The sequence below is a fragment of the Neofelis nebulosa genome, chromosome 11 (genome assembly GCF_028018385.1).
Source record: "Neofelis nebulosa isolate mNeoNeb1 chromosome 11, mNeoNeb1.pri, whole genome shotgun sequence".
NCBI classification, from domain to species: Eukaryota; Metazoa; Chordata; class Mammalia; order Carnivora; family Felidae; genus Neofelis; species Neofelis nebulosa.
Genome location: NC_080792.1, coordinates 27,323,791 through 27,342,004, shown reverse-complemented (window position 1 = coordinate 27,342,004; position 18,214 = coordinate 27,323,791). Strand labels below are relative to the sequence as shown.

At 40.0% G+C, this 18,214-nt stretch overlaps 1 protein-coding gene across 1 annotated transcript in view; it reads right to left on the bottom strand.

Annotated features, from left to right (window-relative positions):
* SKOR2 (SKI family transcriptional corepressor 2) overlaps positions 1-18,214 on the bottom strand; it is a 43,801-nt gene that overhangs the window by 17,060 nt on the left and 8,527 nt on the right. The window contains exons 5-6 of the mRNA XM_058692185.1: positions 8,828-8,893; positions 8,349-8,447 (exon numbers count right to left, since the gene is read on the bottom strand). Coding sequence (XP_058548168.1) covers positions 8,349-8,447; positions 8,828-8,893 — 165 coding nt within the window. The remainder of the gene's footprint in view (positions 1-8,348; positions 8,448-8,827; positions 8,894-18,214) is intronic.

The window sequence follows — 18,214 nt, the reverse complement described above, 5'->3', positions numbered from 1 at the left end:
ATAGCAGGTGGCTTAGTTGGTTGCAGCACAGAGGGGAGAGGAAACCCCTGCACCCCATCACCCACCAAACCTGACCGGGGTGCCTCCCTGGGATCCCAGAAGATGATAAGGACAACTCAGAGTGGAATGGTTATACTTAGTCCTTACTTAACTCATGCTCATTGCTCTGGGAGGGTACCCTTAATACAATTCTTTAAGATAAAATGAAAAAAGGGGCACCTGGGTGGCTCGGTCAGTTAAGCATCCAACTTCGGCTCAGGTCATGATCTCACAGTTTGTGGGTTCAAGCCTTGCATCAGGCTCTGTGCTGACGGCTCAGAGCTCAGAGCCTGCTTCGGATTCTGTGTCTCCCTCTCTCTCTCTCTGCCCCTCTCCCACTTGTGTTCTGTCTGTCTGTCTCTCTCTCTCAAAAACAAATAAAAATTAAAAAAAAGATAAAATGAAAAAAAAAGCCATTAAAGTATCAGAAAAAATGGTGAATATTTTTATAAAACTTGGGTGGGGAAGGGTATCAAAGATAGAAAAACTGAAAAAGGATAAGATTGATAGATTTGATTAGACAAACATTTAAAACTTCAGTATGACGATAAACTACAAAAAAATTGAACCCTCAAAACATAGAAGATCATAGTCAACATCCAAAGCTAATTGACACAAATAAAAGAATATGTGTGATGTGGCAAAGAATATTTTAGTATATAAAGGGTTCATGGAGATCAATAAGAATACTGAGAAGAGAATATGATGGGCATTCACAAAACCTACAAATGGAAAGCAGACATGAAAAATGTTCACCATCCCGAGCAATGAAAGAAAACAGTATGAGCTACTATTTTTTTCATTTAAGTTAGCAGAGATTGAAAGAAAAGGTGTTCCTTTTAGTACAGCCTTTCTGGAGAGCAAATAGACATTACGTATCAAGAGCCTGAAAAAGTGCATATTCTTTAACACAGGAAGCCTTTCAAGAGTTTATCCTGAGGGAATCACCATAGATGTGGGTACGGATTTAGCTACGGCGAAACCCATCACCTAAAGCTTTGATAACTTTAACGTCCAACATGGAGTACATTTATAAACTCAAAATGTATTAAAGACCTAAATGTGAGGTCCAAAACCATAAGGACAAGAACACAGGCAGTAGTTTCTTCGACATCAGTCATAGCAACATTTTTCTAGATGTCTCCTCAGGCAAGGGAAACTAAAGCAAAAATAAACTACTCGGACGACATCAAAATAAAAAGCTTTTGTACAGTGAAGGAAATCATCCACAAAACAAAAAGGCCACATGCTGGATGGGAAAAATATTTGCAAATGACATGTCCGATAAGGGGTTAATATCCAAAACACATAAAGAACTTCTACAACTCCATAACAAAAGAAACGAATCTGATGAAAAATGGGCAGAGAATCTAAAGAGACCTTTCGGTTGTCCATCCAGATGGCCAAAAAACACATGAAAAGATGCTCAGTATCACCCATCGTGAGGGAAATGCATATCAAAACCACCATGAGATGTGGTTACACCTCACTCCGGTCAGAATGGCTAGCATCAAAAACACGAGGAACAACAAGTGTTGGCGAGGACGTGGAGAAAAATGAACCCTTGTGCACTGCTGATGGAAACGCAAATTGGCGCGGCCACGGTGGAAAACAGCGTGGAGTTTCCTCCAAAAACTAAAAATAGAAATACCATAGGATCCAATAATTCCACGACTGGGTATGTACCCAAAGGAAACAAAAACACAAATTCAAAGAGACACGTACCTCCATGTTTACTGCGGCGTTATTTATAATAGCCAATGTATGAAAGCAAACTAAGACGAATCCATAAAGAAGATGTGCTGTATATACACAAAATGGAATGTTACGCAGCCATAAAAAAATGATGAGCGTTTTTTTTTTTTTGTTTTTTTTTTACTTTTTAATTTAATTTTAATTTTTTTGTCACTCGCGACAACACAGATAGACCTCGGGGGTGTTATGCTAAGTGAACAAAATCAGACGACGAAAGACAAATGCCACATGATTCCACTCCTATGCGGAATCTGAAAAACAAAACAAATGAATGGACAAACAAACAAAAAGCAGAATCAGACCCGTGAGTGCAGAGAACGAACTGAAGGTGGCAGGAAGGGAAGGGGTGGGGGACGGGCAAAATGGGTGAAGGAGAGTAGGAGGCACAGGCTTCCACTCATGGAATGCATAAGTCACGGGGACAAAGGTACAGCATGGGGAATATCGTCAACGATACTGTAATGGCATCATGCGGTGACTGGTGGTAGCTATGCTTGTGGTGAGCATAGCATAACATACAGAGATGTTGAATCACGAGTGTACATCTGAAATGAATGTAACTTTGTGTATCAACTATACTCAAACAAGCAAAGGTTTAAAAAAAAAAAGTACATTTACTTGTAGTAATGGAAAGAGGCTCATGTTACGTGAAAAACGGGAGGGTAAAAGATGGAGTGCTGAATATTTCATTTTGTTTAAAAAAAAAAAAGGATTGGGGCGCCTGGGTGGCTCAGTCGGTTAAGTGTCTGATTTCGGCTCAGGTCATGGTCTCGCGGTCCGTGAGTTCGAGGCCCGCGTCGGGCTCTGTGCTGACCGCTCAAAGCCTGGAGCCTGTTTCAGATTCTGTGTCTCCATCTCTCTCTGACCCTCCCCCATTCATGCTCTGTCTCAAAAATAAATAAACGTTAAAAAAAAATTAAAAAACAAAAAAAAGGATTCAATATGTATTAAAAACTGAAACTCCAAAATGTTAACATTGGTTATCTCCAGGTGACAAGACTACAAGCGATTTTTCTTTCCTTCTCTTTGAGTTTCCGTATGTTTAAGGTTTTCTACAACAAGCCATGTGTGTGGCTTTGGGGATATAAAAATTCCTAATCGGCAAATGGGAAAAAAAAAACCCTAAAATTTCTTCTGTGTTCTAAAGGGTGATGAAGGCACAATTTAAGGAGAGAGAGAGAAGAAATCATTAAGTTGATTTCTCTAATGAGACGCACTTAAAACCCAACTATTTCTGGAAAATGATAGTAGAAAAGGAGGTAGCAGAGGAAAGCACTGAGGACAACGTGCGTGCAGCCAACGCAGCAGCGAAGGCTGTGCTCTGCAAATGTGGACAGTCTGAAAAGCCAGTGTTTTACAAACAGCCTACCTTCCTCAGACCGGAAATAAGAAAACCCATATGGAATATCTGGTCTACCCAGGAGATTCCCACTCATGAACCAATAGGTTTGGGGGCTTATTTTGTTTGCATCATGTTCATTTTGCTATCACTACTTAAAAAAAAATTTTTTTTTAATGTTTATTTATTTTTGAGAGAGAGAGAGAGCATGAGCAGAGGAGGGGCAGAGAGAGAGGGAGACACAGAATCTGAAGCAGGCTCCAAGCTGTCAGCACAGAGCCCGGCGTGGGGCTTAAATCTCACAAACCGTGAGACTGTGACCTGAGCCAAATCCTACGCTTAACCGGCCGAGCCACCCAGGTGCCCATTGTTAGCACTACTTTTAACAGCTATCAGGCCTTTCCTTCTGTATCATGTTCCAGAATTCCCCCATCGCTCCCTCTCTGGAGGATGCTACAGAAAGAGAGAGGAAACCACTCAACACAGAATGACTGCTGTAACAGCCAGGGGTGAAAGTTGGGATCGCCGTATTCAAGTAGATGAAATGTAGTTTAAAAAAAAATTTTTTTTTAACGTTTATTTATTTTTGAGAGTGGGAGAGAGAGAGCGAGAGAGAGCGAGAGCGAGCATGGGCAGGAGAGGGGCAGAGAGAGAGGGAGACAGAATCTGAAGCAGGCTCCAGGCTCCTAGCTGTCAGCACAGAGCACGACTCGGGACTCAAACCCACAAACTGTGAGATCATGACCTAAGCCAAAGTCAGATGCTTAACCTACTGAGCCACCCAGGTGCCCCTCTAGTTTGTTTTTAATAAAAGTAACCTTAAAGTAACATGGAAGAGTAGTTCTTTATAAAAATCTAAAATGATGACGTAGTCAAAATCTACTACTGAAATATTTCATGAAGCCCCAGTCACTGGGCCTTCCCTGTCATAACTCACTGGCCTTTCCATCAGTTCTCTTAAGTGCCATGAATTTGTCACATGCAAATCCAAGGAGACTCAACTTATGAGCCCTCACTAATCTCCTTTATACAACAGTTTTCAGTTTCCCAATCTCATCCTTCATTGTCAGTTTTAATCTCTTTGAATATAACACCAAACTGTGTATCAGTCGTTTACTGAGAGTATATCGTGTGCCCACAATATGTCAGGTGCTGCGCGGCCAGCAACAGAACATTTTCCTGAACCTATTGACAATGCCATGGGGTAGAAGGTGGCAGCAGGTGTGAAACAATCAAAAAGAAATCAACAAAAACACCCATAGGGCTAGAAATAAACATAGCAGGATGTCAGCAAAGAGTGCCTACTGTAAGACTATGAAGGCTTCCTGGAGGTGGTGGCTTGAAGTGAGTCCTAAATGATTAGGAATGTTTAGGCGAGGGGAGGCATTCCAGACTAGAGAAACATAGTCCGCAGAGGTCGAAAGCAAGAGGGCAGAGTGATCTGTAGGGTAACTGGAGCTCAGCAAGGAGGAGAGTGGAGGTGAGACTGGAGAGGCTTGGTGGGCCAATTATGGAGCGTTTTAAGGGTCAGTCAGGAGTTAAATTAGATACAACATGATCAACAGGAGGGAATCACTATAGCTTCTTGGGTGGAAGATTTGGAGCCAGAGGCACAATTTGGGCAAGACTGGGCTAATGGCAGCGACCAGAAAGGGCTGGAGAGAGGAAGGGAGGAGACGCCCCAGGGCACCCTGCTGCGGGGGCACAGAGGGAGAGAGGTGTGAGGGCCCTTGTCCATCAGTTGCCTCATCCAGCAACTTTTTAGCTGGTCCTCAGTTCAGGCCTGGGCTCCTCTTCCTCCTCATTCCCTCCTCCTCCTGATCTTTACCTTTACCCTCTCCAAGCCCTGGATCCATTCCCGTGGTCCTTGTTAGCCCTCAGAACCACAACAAGAAGGCTAAGAGAAACTCAGCAATTTGGACCGATGCATATGTGTTGAGCTGGTTGTGACAGCCCTTCACACTGGTCCTCTCATTTACTCCTTGCATCCTCCTACAAGACAGGAATTACCTAGCCCATTTGACAGTTTCCAAGGTCCTACAACCAGGAAGTGGCCGAGCCCCACAGTGAACTCATGCCTGACAGCTTAGCCTAGGTCTGCAGTGTTCTAAGTGAACCAGGCTTTAAGTGTCACGACTGAGGGTCCACTTCCTAGGAAAAGCGTCTGCGAAATTCTGGCTGGGATTCCTCTCTGCTTCTTCCTGATGTGACTTCACAGAGTTCCATTTTCCCCTTTCCATCTCAGCAAATCTAGATCTGCCTGCCAGCCTCATGGCCTCTCACATTTAGTTAACGAGCACATAATGTGGATTTGCTATTTTCATCCGTGTGAAATTAACTGCCTCTTTGCGGTATGTCTAAACCACGCATCATTCACACTTGGGCACATGCATGCCACTTCCTTGGTCAGTGGAGTACGCTGCAGACAAAAAACAGGAAAAAAGTTTTGTTGTTGTTTAATTGAAGTGTTTCATACGTGTGGCAATCACAAAGGATTAACTTTAATTCAAAAGGATGAATGACAGATCTGAATCAAAATGGGCCAGTTATACTATAACATTCTAACCTTTTTTTTTTTAATGTTCATTTATTTTTGAGAGAGAGCGGGGGGCGGGTGCGGGTAGAGAGAGTGGGGACAGAGGATCCAAAGCAGGCAATGTGTTGACAATAGCAGGCCGGATGTCAGGGTCAAACTCACAAACCATGAGATCACCACCTGAGCCGAAGTCGAACACTTAACCAACTGGGCCACCTAGGCACCCTTTCTAACTTCTTTTTAGCAGAAACATGTGCATATTGTATGGGAGATCAGTTAAGAAGGAAAATGTATCAATTATTATCGATTACTCAATTCCCTAAAATGATTAACTTTTATTAGGGAGATTAATTAGGGAGTTAGGTAGGTACTTTATAGGGAGTTAGGTGGGTACTTTAGGGGTTCAATGAGACTTTGACCCACCCTGCTGGATCTAAATTTAAGATTTCAGAGATATGTTTTCAATGTTTCTCTTTTTTTCAAAGCTATAATGTCACGATGATCCCAACACACTGTCAAAAGCTATGGGCCAGTTTGCTAGTATACAGAGAGGGAGACAAACCATAAGAGACTTTTGAATACGGAGAACAAACTGAGGGTTGCTGTTGGGGTGTTGGGTAGGGGGATGGGCATTAAGGAGGGCCCTTGAAACCCCGTGGCACTGTTGGTGGGAATGCAAACTGGTGCAGCCACTCTGGAAGACAGTATGGAGGTTCCTCAAAAAATTAAAAATAGATCTACCCTATGACCCAGCAATAGCACTGCTAGGAATTTACCCAAGGGATACAGGAGTGCTGATGCAGAGGGGCACTTGTACCCCAATGTTTATAGCAGCACTCTCAACAATAGCCAAATTATGGAAAGAGCCTAAATGTCCATCAACTGATGAATGGATAAAGAAATTGTGGTTTATATACACAATGGAATACTACGTGGCAATGAGAAAGAATGAAATCTGGCCTTTTGTAGCAACGTGGGTGGAACTGGAGAGAGAGTGTTATGCTAAGTGAAATAAGTCACACAGAGAAAGGCAGATACCATATGGTTTCACTCTTATGTGGATCCTGAGAAACTTAACAGAAGACCATGGGGGAGGGGAAGGAAAAAAAATGGTTAGAGAGGGAGGGAGACAAACCATAAGAGACTCTTAAAAACCGAGAATAACTGAGGGTTGATGGGGAGTGGGAGGGAGGGGGGTGGGTGATGGGTATTGAACAGGGCATCTTTTGGGATGAGCACTGGGTGTTGTACGGAAACCAATTGGACAATAAATTTCATATTAAAAAAAAAAAGGAGGGCCCTTGATGGGATGAGCACTGGGTGTTATATGTAAGTGATGAATCATTATTACACTATGTTAACTAAACATGGATTTAAATAATAATTTTTAAAAAGCTATCTGCCATTCTCGTCCCTTCCGTCTTACTTGAGGCCTCAGCAAACATTCCTGAAATTGAAAACACTAAAGCGCCTGAGCTCCTCCCCTCTGGGTACCGAGAGATCACAAACTTGACACGCCCTATTTCTCCTCCTGGTTAGAGCTCTCTTCCATCACACATCTTCCTTGTTTGTATCCCTGCTAGAGGTGTGGGGCAACCCAGTCTGACGTGTGTAGGAACCCAGTACTCTGCAAAGCTGCTACCCGGGAAGGCACGTCTTTTAGTTGTGCTGACGATTACATTTGAGAAACCCTGGGGAATGCAGACCTTCACGCTCGTATTATTAAAATTGTCACAAGGACCGAAAAAGCTTCTCCCGGAGGCTGGTCTGTGGCCCTAGCACAGGAATTGCCAACGTTGAGTTTTGTGATTACCAGGTTAATAACAAGGGGCATCCCGACATTTTAAAAAAGAGTCCCAGAAATAACTAATCTTAAATTTACAGAATTCAAAATACAAACTTAATACACTATTTTCTTTCCCACTTTTCTTTCTCTGGAGAGAGGAATATGACTAAATGAAACTCTAAAATGCTTGAAACAACACCGCTGTGATGTATTTGTCCGAACGTAACCCAGGCCAAGGCTGGTGAGTTTTAGAAATCTGGACACCTAGCATTAAGTCTTTCTGAAATTCTAGGCCTCTGGGAACAGAACTGATAGTTTTTTTGCTACATTATCTGCCACCAAATTTGGAATAGAATTTTAACATTAAATGTGGATGGAGAACCCAAAACTACTAAAATTATACTAATCTGAATCAATAAAATAAATATGTGTACATTGAATTGTTAAATCGTAAATCTTCATATTTATATATATTTCAAGCACCAGAAAGCACTCCAGCTCTGAAAATAAAAATTCTTTTGTTTTTCCTACCTTGGAGAATAAAAATACCTGGTATCTTTTGTTCTAAGATATATAACCTAAAATATCAAGTGTTTAAATACGTCTATGTATTTAATGATATATTTGCATATATATTTTAAAATATACATAACACATACAGATACACACTTATCGATACAATAAACACCAAAGGATTCTCGTAAGAAATTTTATCTGCGAGCTGATTCAAAGCATAAATAATAGGCTACAATTTCCAAATATTTGGACAGAGGCCAGAGGAAGAGCCTGTGGCACTTTATATAAGCATGTCAGACTCAGAAGCCTATTTTTAAGCATAATAATAGAAACATCATCAACTATCATAATGTAATAAAATAAAAGCGATTTCTTACTGAATACTGGGAAAGACGTATTTCCTTTTAACACTTGGAATTCTTGTTCTAGTCGTCTCCGTAAATCTATTTGTTCAAATAAAACCTTCTGAAGTTCTTCTAATAAAGAAAAACAGAAGAGTCATTTTACTAATCTTTACAAATAACTCTCCAGAGAACTGTTATACATGGCAATTTATTATTAGAAGACAAAATATTTTACCAGTTTAAAAAGTGTTGCATAGACATAGGATAGATTTTGTGCAGAAATCCATGAATATAAATCAATGTAATACATTATTTTAAAGTATTATATTACAGTGTCATGTATTGATTGATATGTATGCATTAATCTCAATTATATCCACCCAATGGTCCATATATTATTCATATGTTGCTTGTCAAGCTTAAAATATGGTGTAGAACAAAAATATCCTCCTATTATCTCCATGGTCTTTTGAAGCTAAGAGAAGTTCTACAGAATTAAAACTTTTCTTTACCTTTCCCCATATTTTCGACATCCTTTTTGAGTGAATGAGGTGAATTTGTTTCTTGTGTGTGTTCACCTTTAAAAAGAGGAGAACAAATATTGGTTTTGTGTAGGCTATTTTCTGAAAGTTTTTCTTTTCATTTTCTTTTTACATCTACGAAGAAGCGTAGTTGGTATGCTGGAAGGTGGAAGTCCTCAGAACCAAATGTTGTCCTCATTTACTCACGTACACTTCCCCTGAGGCACAGCGGCAGCTACAGGAAGCAAGGGTGCAGTCAACCTAGCCTGAAATGGCAGCCCTGTGAAAGGAGATTCCAGAAGTTAGCCCCCTCCCAGGCCCCACCACTATCCATCTTCTACAACAAAGGTACTTGTTAAATGGGCAAAAGAGGAGGTTGAACAGTTAACATATCCAGAAGAATTCAGATCAGTTCCTCTCCTTCCAGAAGTGAAGGAGCCTAGGGTCAACCAGAAGGCCCCCAAGGCTGAGGAAGCAGAAACCTCCTACCTTCTTGGGTCACCAAAATTTGGGATAGTTAGAAAGAAACAGGAGGAGACTTTTGTTGCCTTTGGGAGTGAATTTATAAGCCTGGAATGATTTCCTAATAACTGATAGGTATTTTTTTTAAATCAACCTAAAACAGAGGTGTGAAATGTTATCTTATGTTGCTTTGTAATATTCACATGCTTGCTGATAGTTTCAGAACTACTTGTCTTCAACCAATAAAAACTAGATTGTAGATAAACGTTAGGTGTTATTCTCTCCTATTTTGTTTATGTGCTAACTAGAATGATGGCAAGCTAGGAAAACGTCCTTATCTACAGTCATAAATTGAGTCTATGTAATCTAGAAAACATAAATAAACCAAAGAAATCCAATCACTTAGCTAACCAGAATCTATTGTTCCAATTTCAACTTGCTATCTGCAACTATCCACATAATGTAACTAAGCTTTCCATTTTCATGTACAGACAGTATAGACAAAGGTGCTCTCAGGTTTCATGGATCCCCTTACCCCTTGACCCCCTTCTGGGTTAGCTCCTTCCTCTGCACCCATGGTGCTGTTTGCTTACTCACTTTCCACACTCACCAGGCAGCGTGCTACTTGGAGGTAGGGGCTCTGTGTTTCCTGCACGGCCAGTGATTAGCAGAATGCTGGATACATAATAGGTATTCAATAAAGTGTTTTCAGTTGTCACTGAAAGGAACTCCAGGAGCTCATAAATTCTAAACTATAGCATGGGCCCGAATGCAGCATTTCAATTCTCTCCTATTTATTCATTTCCCTTCTTCAGCAAGAAATAGAATATAATGGCCCTAGGCACTTGTAGGAATACTAGGAGATTTCATCGTCAAGGTAAAAGTTCCCACAAAGAGGGAAACGATTTCTCCACAAAGCAGTGGCCTACAGTATCAAGGACAGACAGGAAAATACTTAGCATGATATTATAAATGGATGGGGATTCTGCATTCTACCCGATGACCATTGGGAGTAAGTATTTGCAGGAATGAGTGGATGCATATATGTGTGCATATATATGCAAATATTCCTGCACATGTGCATAGTGATGAAAAGATGCTTGCCCTGGATCCCCATCATAAGGACAATAATATCTTAGGCATCCCTGAGTTCCTTAACGACAGGTATTTTCTTTACTGTCTAGATCATATCTGCACAACCTCATTCCCACTTTCATCTTGGACATGACCTCTCTCCATAGGCTTTCAACATTAAGACCTTGGGTTTCTTCAGGGGCGCCTGGGTGGCTCAGTCAGTTGGGCATCCGACTTTGGCTCAGGTCATGATCTCACGGTTGCTGGGTTCAAGCCCCGCGTCGGGCTCTGTGCTGACGGCTCAGAGCCTGGAGCCTGCTTCCGATTCTGTGTGTCCCCCCACCTCTCTCTCTGCCCCTCCCCAACTCGTGCTCTGTTTCTGTCTCCAAAATAAATAAATCTAAAAAAAAATTTTTTTAAAGACCTTGGCTTTCTTCATACAGAATAATGAAAATATCTGCGAAGCATTTTAAACATGCACCTTAATCTAATTCCTGCGAAATACTACTATCTAAAAGAAGAGTAACATGAAGGCTGATGAGAAATCATAAATATAGAAACGAAGAGTAATGGTATTTTGAAATGAAACAAAATGCATATTACATGCAGTGTTACCTCTGTCTCCTCCAGTCTCAATCAGTCAAATGCATAGCTGTTTCACACTCACATACAATGTTGAGTCTGAACAAGAGAAGAAACAAGCACGCCCGTCCCTCTGTATCCATCTGCAGGGCAGAGTGACATTTCACCATCCTGCCACTGTCCCAACTACTAGGGAGCATGGTTTAATGGAGATTGTTCGTGTCTGAACAGGCAACTCTAGAAGTCATGTCCTTATCACACTAGAGACCTTTTTGATTCATTAGTGTATTGTGTGGCCCGTTTGTCTTGCATTACATTTCAGTGAGATAATTAAATTGAAAAATTACAACGGGATATGTAAAAATGCAGGTCTTGCAACTTCACAATTTGGAGGTTTACATAAGAGTGAAACCATTAAACAAATGGCTAGCAAATAGAAAGTACGTCAACAACAAACAAATGTGATAATATTAATAATAAGCTTTTCTTTTCATTAGCTTTGTGCAGGTTTTATTAATACTTTACATGGGGGTCTATTTCAGATAGATGCTTTGCTGCAACTTCTCGGTAAAACCTGCCAATTTGGAGCTTGGATGATTCAAATGTCTCACTTATAAAGGTTTTGTTTTGTTTTTTTTTTTAAATGGTTAAATGTTAGGTAAATAAAGAGCACAGACGTTTCAGCTGCCTTTTGTGTATCTTTTACTGGACCGTTGCCTTTTGTATATTACTAATCTGTGAAACCAGATTGTTAATGGTGGTTAAAAATGACCTCTGGGAGCCTGGATATGTTTGTTCACTATTACTGCTAATGTTTTCCATCTGGTTTAAAAAAAAAAAAAAAGGCAGTCTAATACTAGATTAAATAAATGAGATTTAGTTGACAATAAGCTTCCGATTTTTATAAATATTCCATTAGGTTAGATACATTTTACTTTTCCAAAATTAATGAATAGGTTTGGAGACATCCAAAAATTAAAATATTTACTTTCCTTCCCACTGTATTTCCCCCTAAAAAAAAAAAAAGTTACAAAAAGGCAGAGGGAGACCTTAATTTTCCTTTGGAATTATAGGAAGGAAAATTATAATATGGAAGGAACATCTTTCTTGGAGGCCAGGCCTAAAATATATCTTAAATCAGACTGTAAAAGAAAACAGTCAGGTGGCTTAAAGTTGGAGAGTAATGGATAATCAGGATATAAAATGCATCCAGTGAACTGATGTGACCAGAAGCTGCTGCTCAGGGACATGTCTACACCAGGATTCCACAAGTACATGTTCAAGGAGCCAGTTTGCTGTGACCTGCCTCGCTGCCCATGAATCCTGCCTGCCCTGGAGGGGAGGGGCAGCATAGAGCCACATCAGGGAAACTACATCCCTGAGGGCAGTGAAGCCCAGAGAGCCTGGGGCTATTTGGTTCCTGCTCCCGTGGTCTCTCCAGGGTCCTCCGGCACCAGGCGGACCCACATTCCAGGTGAAAGTTCCATTCATAGCACCTCCTTTCACGGCACAAGGGTAATTACTTTCTCTTAAATATCATGGCACACCTCTGCTCAAGAACTGCGCCACGGCTCCTGATGTCTACATTGCACAATCCACTCTAAGTTCCTCCCCCGTCACCTCCAGGTTCTCCCACTCAGCTGAGCCAAGCTTTCTCTGTCAGTAAGCACAAACCTTTTACTCTAATCGGGCCCTTATTCCTCATGTTGGCTGGCTTTGCCTTATGTTTTCGCTCTTGCTTCAGGTGCCCCTGCCCATCCGCCCACAATGATAATGCCACCCAAGTCCCTACTCTTCCGTAACGCCTTTCCTGACCTCTGCAAACGCTGCTGATCCAAGGGCTGAAGTTCCAAGTCCCTACTGTCTTCACTCTGCCACCTGACGTCCTGGGGTTTCAACTCTGCAAGTCTGGCCTTCCCCAGCTAGAAAATCTGCTTTCTGAGGGGAGAGAGACCCTACCCAACAGGTAACCCCATCACCTCTACCTTCAGGAGGGTGAAATACATCCTGCAAACACCGTTTGCTTTTAATTTAATTCAATCTGGTTTGTGAAAGAAATACAAAGTAATGTCACTTTAAATCCTCAATCATCATCATTTTAAGCACTAACTCATTCCTATGAATGAAAAAGCACATGTTGATCCATTTGGATATCTGAAGGCGTACTCTATATTTTCAGTTTACTGGGGAAGTTTGCGGTATTTCAATTTTTGTTCCTATCTGACATTTTGAAAATTTCTTGCGGAGCTAAAACCATAGCAGTGAGTTTTAACCGGGACATGAAAATATTAATGTAAAAGTCTTCCATGATCTCCAAGAGCCAAAATACCTTACATTTTTAGAGCTCATTTAATTTTAGGAGTCAAATGAGTAGGTCAGATGACCTGTTCTGTTGGTGGTCACGGGATGATAGGACAAAAAGCTGATTAAATAGGTAATTACTCTTCTCAAGCTAAACTTGAATCCAAAAAACAAGATCATTCAAATATTTTGTACAAATATGTACAAATGTGTGTACATACAGGGTACAAAATGAAATGCCTGACCTTTGGATGAAGAGTGAAAACGCTGACATTCACATCCCTTCTGCGGAAATATATTCTCTCTCTTTTCATTCTCCCCTCGGTGTTATACTCCCCAGAGGCTGCAACCGGCATTCGGAGGCTCTGCCCCACGAAGCAGCCCCAGGGGCTGGCAAGTTGCTTATCGCTAAAAGGGCCTCTCTGTTCCTTTGGGACTGTTGACAACACTTGATGAAAAACATTTGGAGAAAATGCTTCCATTACGGAAAGAAAGAATGTTATTTAATTGCACACTCAAGGATGAATGTGGTCAAAACTATTTTGGTTTGTGGCTGTGCCTCAACATAAGACACGCGTGCCTTTTAACGTCTGGATAAAGAGTGAAGATTTCAGTCAAATGCCCAGATGCTTCTATAGTTGTCGGGTGGGGGTCTCAAGGAGCAGACCTTGGAAGAGAAGTAGTGACTGCAGATTACAGTTGCACTGTATTCTCACACCCACGGGGCCGGCCTGACGGTCTGCTCTCTGCCTCCCGACAGCCTCAGCCCAGGGCCTAGACTTCTGTTGAACAGACTCCATTTATACATGTTTAACTCTGAATTGTAATAATTAACCTTAGTTTTATAACCTGGTTTTGATTTAGATTTCCAGGGATTTTTTATTTTCTCTTTCTCTAACAACTTGTCTTAGAGGTACAATTCGGATGGGGTCAAAGACCGTCGACATAAGCGAACATAAGTAGTACCTTTAATAATTACCAAAAGGTAGCACAACATATGGTTTAGAGAAGTTTTTAAGAACACTTTGCATTAGGGCATTAAAAACTCAATTACACAGAAAACAAGGTTAAATAATTTTCTCCTCTGTCAGTAGTACACGGACTTCTGCTAGTTTCTTGGTGTTAAATTCTACATTTAATTCTTCCCCTGTGACGTGTGGCACTTTAGTGAGGTCACAGAAGAGAGAACAAAATCAATACCACTGGTGAGGGTGTGCTACAGAATGAACTAACTAAATATTAACTCCATTAGTGAAAGAAAAAAAAAGAAGGAGTAAAGGCAAGATTAATACAGGGGAAATTACAGCAAACTTTATACTGCATGATCAAAACGTATTGTGAGTTTGCATACGCATTGCTTCTCGAATGAGTATATCTTGAGTTCATTTAGAATTCTCTGGAGTTTTAGAACTTGTGCTTTCAATTAATGCTATTTGTTTTCTGGAGAATTTTTCACTGTCTTCCTTTATCTCTTAAATTTCATAGAAATTTAAAAAAATCATTCATAAGAAGGGACATTTTTTAGGAATAAAAAGAAACGGACAGCTGAAATATGGGAATAATTTAATTTTGAATACATACATTGAAAGATCCCCAAATTCATTGTTTGTAAAAATTGTAGCAGTAATTTAGAGGTGGGAGGTTTTGTCAAATTTTACAGGTGGATAAACCGAGGCACAAAGCAGTTAAAGTGTTTACCTAAAGTCACCTAGTGAGAGAATTAAAACTCAGATCTACTGGTTGTGGATTTTAGAATACTTCCTCTTCTTCTTTTCCTTTTTTTTTTTTTTAAATCATAAGCATGTTCTAAGATTGAATGGAATAATAAATCAGAGTGCCTCATTCGCTATATATTCATGAGAAGTGTAACTGCTTCTTACTATTCTCAGAAATCTGTCCATAGCATATTAAGTACACTAGAGAATCATACCAGTGAAAATCAAATTGATTTTAAAACTCCTATACATATAACAAGATGCAGCCACGCTCAGACTCCAATGGTGCCGGCGTTTCCACAATGAAATGTATTGAAATCAGGGATGACTCTACTTGCGTGATTTCCTTGACCTGCCATAGCTTTGAGCTGTCTCACCAGCTTGCCCCACTGCATTCAATTTCAAATCACTTAACTTCACTAAAGTTATTCAAAACGGATATGCAAAACCTCACTCTGGGATTGCAAGCAAAATGCTGTCATTTATATTTTTCAGTAGGTGATATTTTGACCAAACTACCAACCCCCGAAACTATATTGCTGGGCTTTAAGCCATGGGTCTAATTTAAAAGATACCTATGGATAAAAGGCTTCCGAGGAATTTTGGCTGCTTAAAAACTTCATGTTTGGTCCTTCGAATTACATAGAAGTACAAGATCTGCTGTGTGTAAGCTTAAAGATCATTAGCAGGGAGGTTCTTTAAAAAAATCACTTAAAGATACCATCTTTTAAAATTCCTAAAAAGAAACAGTTACTAATAAGGCTGAAAGGTTGAAGGAAAGCTGCATTTAATTAAAGTGATAACCTAAAAAAATAAACTGGAACTAAGTAGGTTGCTAAACTGAATTTGCATCCGGGAACAGTTGAAGCAAGTATCCAGATTTTAAAGATATGGCTATCTCCTTACTTGTTTTGAGAAAGGACATAGAAATATCTTGATAAACTACATTCGTAATTGCCACAGGAGTGAAAAATTCACATCGAAATCAAAAATCGCATCCTGACTTATTCGGTAGTTTGAAGAGACATTTTATTCTTCTATGTTCTACTGCATACGTGCTGAAATAAAATACCGGTACTTTCCAATGATAACGATTGAATTAAATACTGGCTAACGGAACACCTGGCTCCATACACCTTATCCGACGGTATGTGGTGTAGACCGCTGTTACAGTATTCATATGCTTTACAGTTTACCTATCCCTTCCTCTTGATTGGAAGCAACTTGAGGGCACAGACTGGTATGGATTCCATCTCCGAATCCCCAGAGCCTAGCAAAGTATCTAGCACACAGTAGGCATTTGAAAATATTTGTGGCGAATCGAGTAAATAAGCAATGAAAATCAACAGTGGTTAGAGGCGTCGATGTGGAAGTTAACAGTTGTTCCACGGGAAGAAATATCTCCAGTACCAGTCAGGGTGTACTGGGTAAAGCTTTCTACTGCTGTCACTCCAAAGCGGTTAATCACAGGCCTTCATCATCTCATTGGCTCTTCCGGATTTTTGACACTTTGCTAAACGAAGGGATTCTTGGAGTCTGACCATAAGTAAATACGTTAATACCAAAACAAACATAGGACAACTGGATGCCCACTCTAGGATTTTCTCGAATGTGCATTTCAACACAAAGACCATGAGCTAATAATCTTCCCTGCAAGACAGGATAGCTGAAGATCCACCAAGTCCCAAAACAACCCAAGGAGAAGTAACGCCTTAACATCTTTAGGGTTTAACACATCATCTCCACATGCTCAGCAAAGCAACCATAAGGATGAAGTTCTTGTGACCCAAGATTCCAAGATAACTTTCACAAAATAAAATTCTTCACTGGAACATTTGTTCATTTCAATGATATTTTGCATCCCTCCCATGTCCTACCTATCTCCCATTCAATACAGAATAATAATAATATAATAAATATAACATACTACCTACAGACTCCTCTGAATAATGTGAGAATAAAATTGTAATATGGAAAATCAATGTAGAGCAAGTTTCTCTGGGAATCTGTATCAAATTAATTATTGTGAGGAAGGGACTAGTAATACATCAGTAGTATGACTAGATATTATTACCAACATAACTATTGACTGTACTACCCTGAGCTCCGGGCACTGTGGAATTTTTATGTGAACACTGATCCTGACTATACTTTCACCTATTTCCTTTGGCATTTGTATTTCTGTCTGAATATCAAACGAGAGTGGATTCTGTGGTTTTTATCCGTTCTAGCTACCATCCTTGGGGTTCTGATGGCTTTTCAGGGTTTACTGAACTTACTAAGCATGAGGGAACCAAACCACTCTCAAGAATAGGAGGAACGTATTTTTAAATGGAACCAGCCCAGCCATCCAAATCGGAGGAAGATGGAGAAATTCAGTTTTTAACAGATCTACGGAGACTATTAATATACATGAAGAGAACACAACTCTGAGAAGAAATCAGTATGTTCTAATACCTTTAGATTTCTCGTGGGTATGCACATTTTCTCAAATGTTAACTTGAAAATTTTATAAAAAATATGAATACCAGCTATTAAGTGCAACGTAGGAAATTAAAATTCCTAAAAAGAAATTATTTCAGTTTGGGTAATTTGGGTTTTCTCATTGAACCTATGGAATCTCCTCTAAATTTAACAATGCAAACAACAAACTACCTCATAGTTTTGTTCAAATCATTGCCACCTCTTGAAAAGCTACACACGTTTTACATATTTCATAGAATATTTACAAAATTTTTATTTCCTTCAAAATTTGCACCCAAATAGAGTAACAGTTTAGCACAAGCAGCCTTATGATGATTTATGGTTTAGCTAAATGAAGGGTAAGGTCTGGCACGAATTATTCTCTAAATGTGTTATTTTATACTAAATACATGGACCCTATAGTGTTGAGCTTAAATATCACCAACAGCCAACTCCGAAATAAAAACTTCTGAATCCAAGCAATTAAAAACAACTTTCAAATTAATGCACGTAAACGACAGAGCACTAATTCTAACAGGCAACACTAAGTTAAAACCTGTTTTAACATTAGTAAACCAAGGATGGAGTCTACATCCTGCCTCTGAGTGAATTATAATTATTTAAAAACACACCGTCACTGCTACACGAAACTTTTCTTATTCATTAGACTTTGAGCTTCATGGGGCCTCCTCACAAAATGAGGTCATATGTAAAATAAAGTAAAACTAAATAAAATCCCCCTTCTCAGAGTAAGTTATTGATGGTGCCACCGGAATGTGAC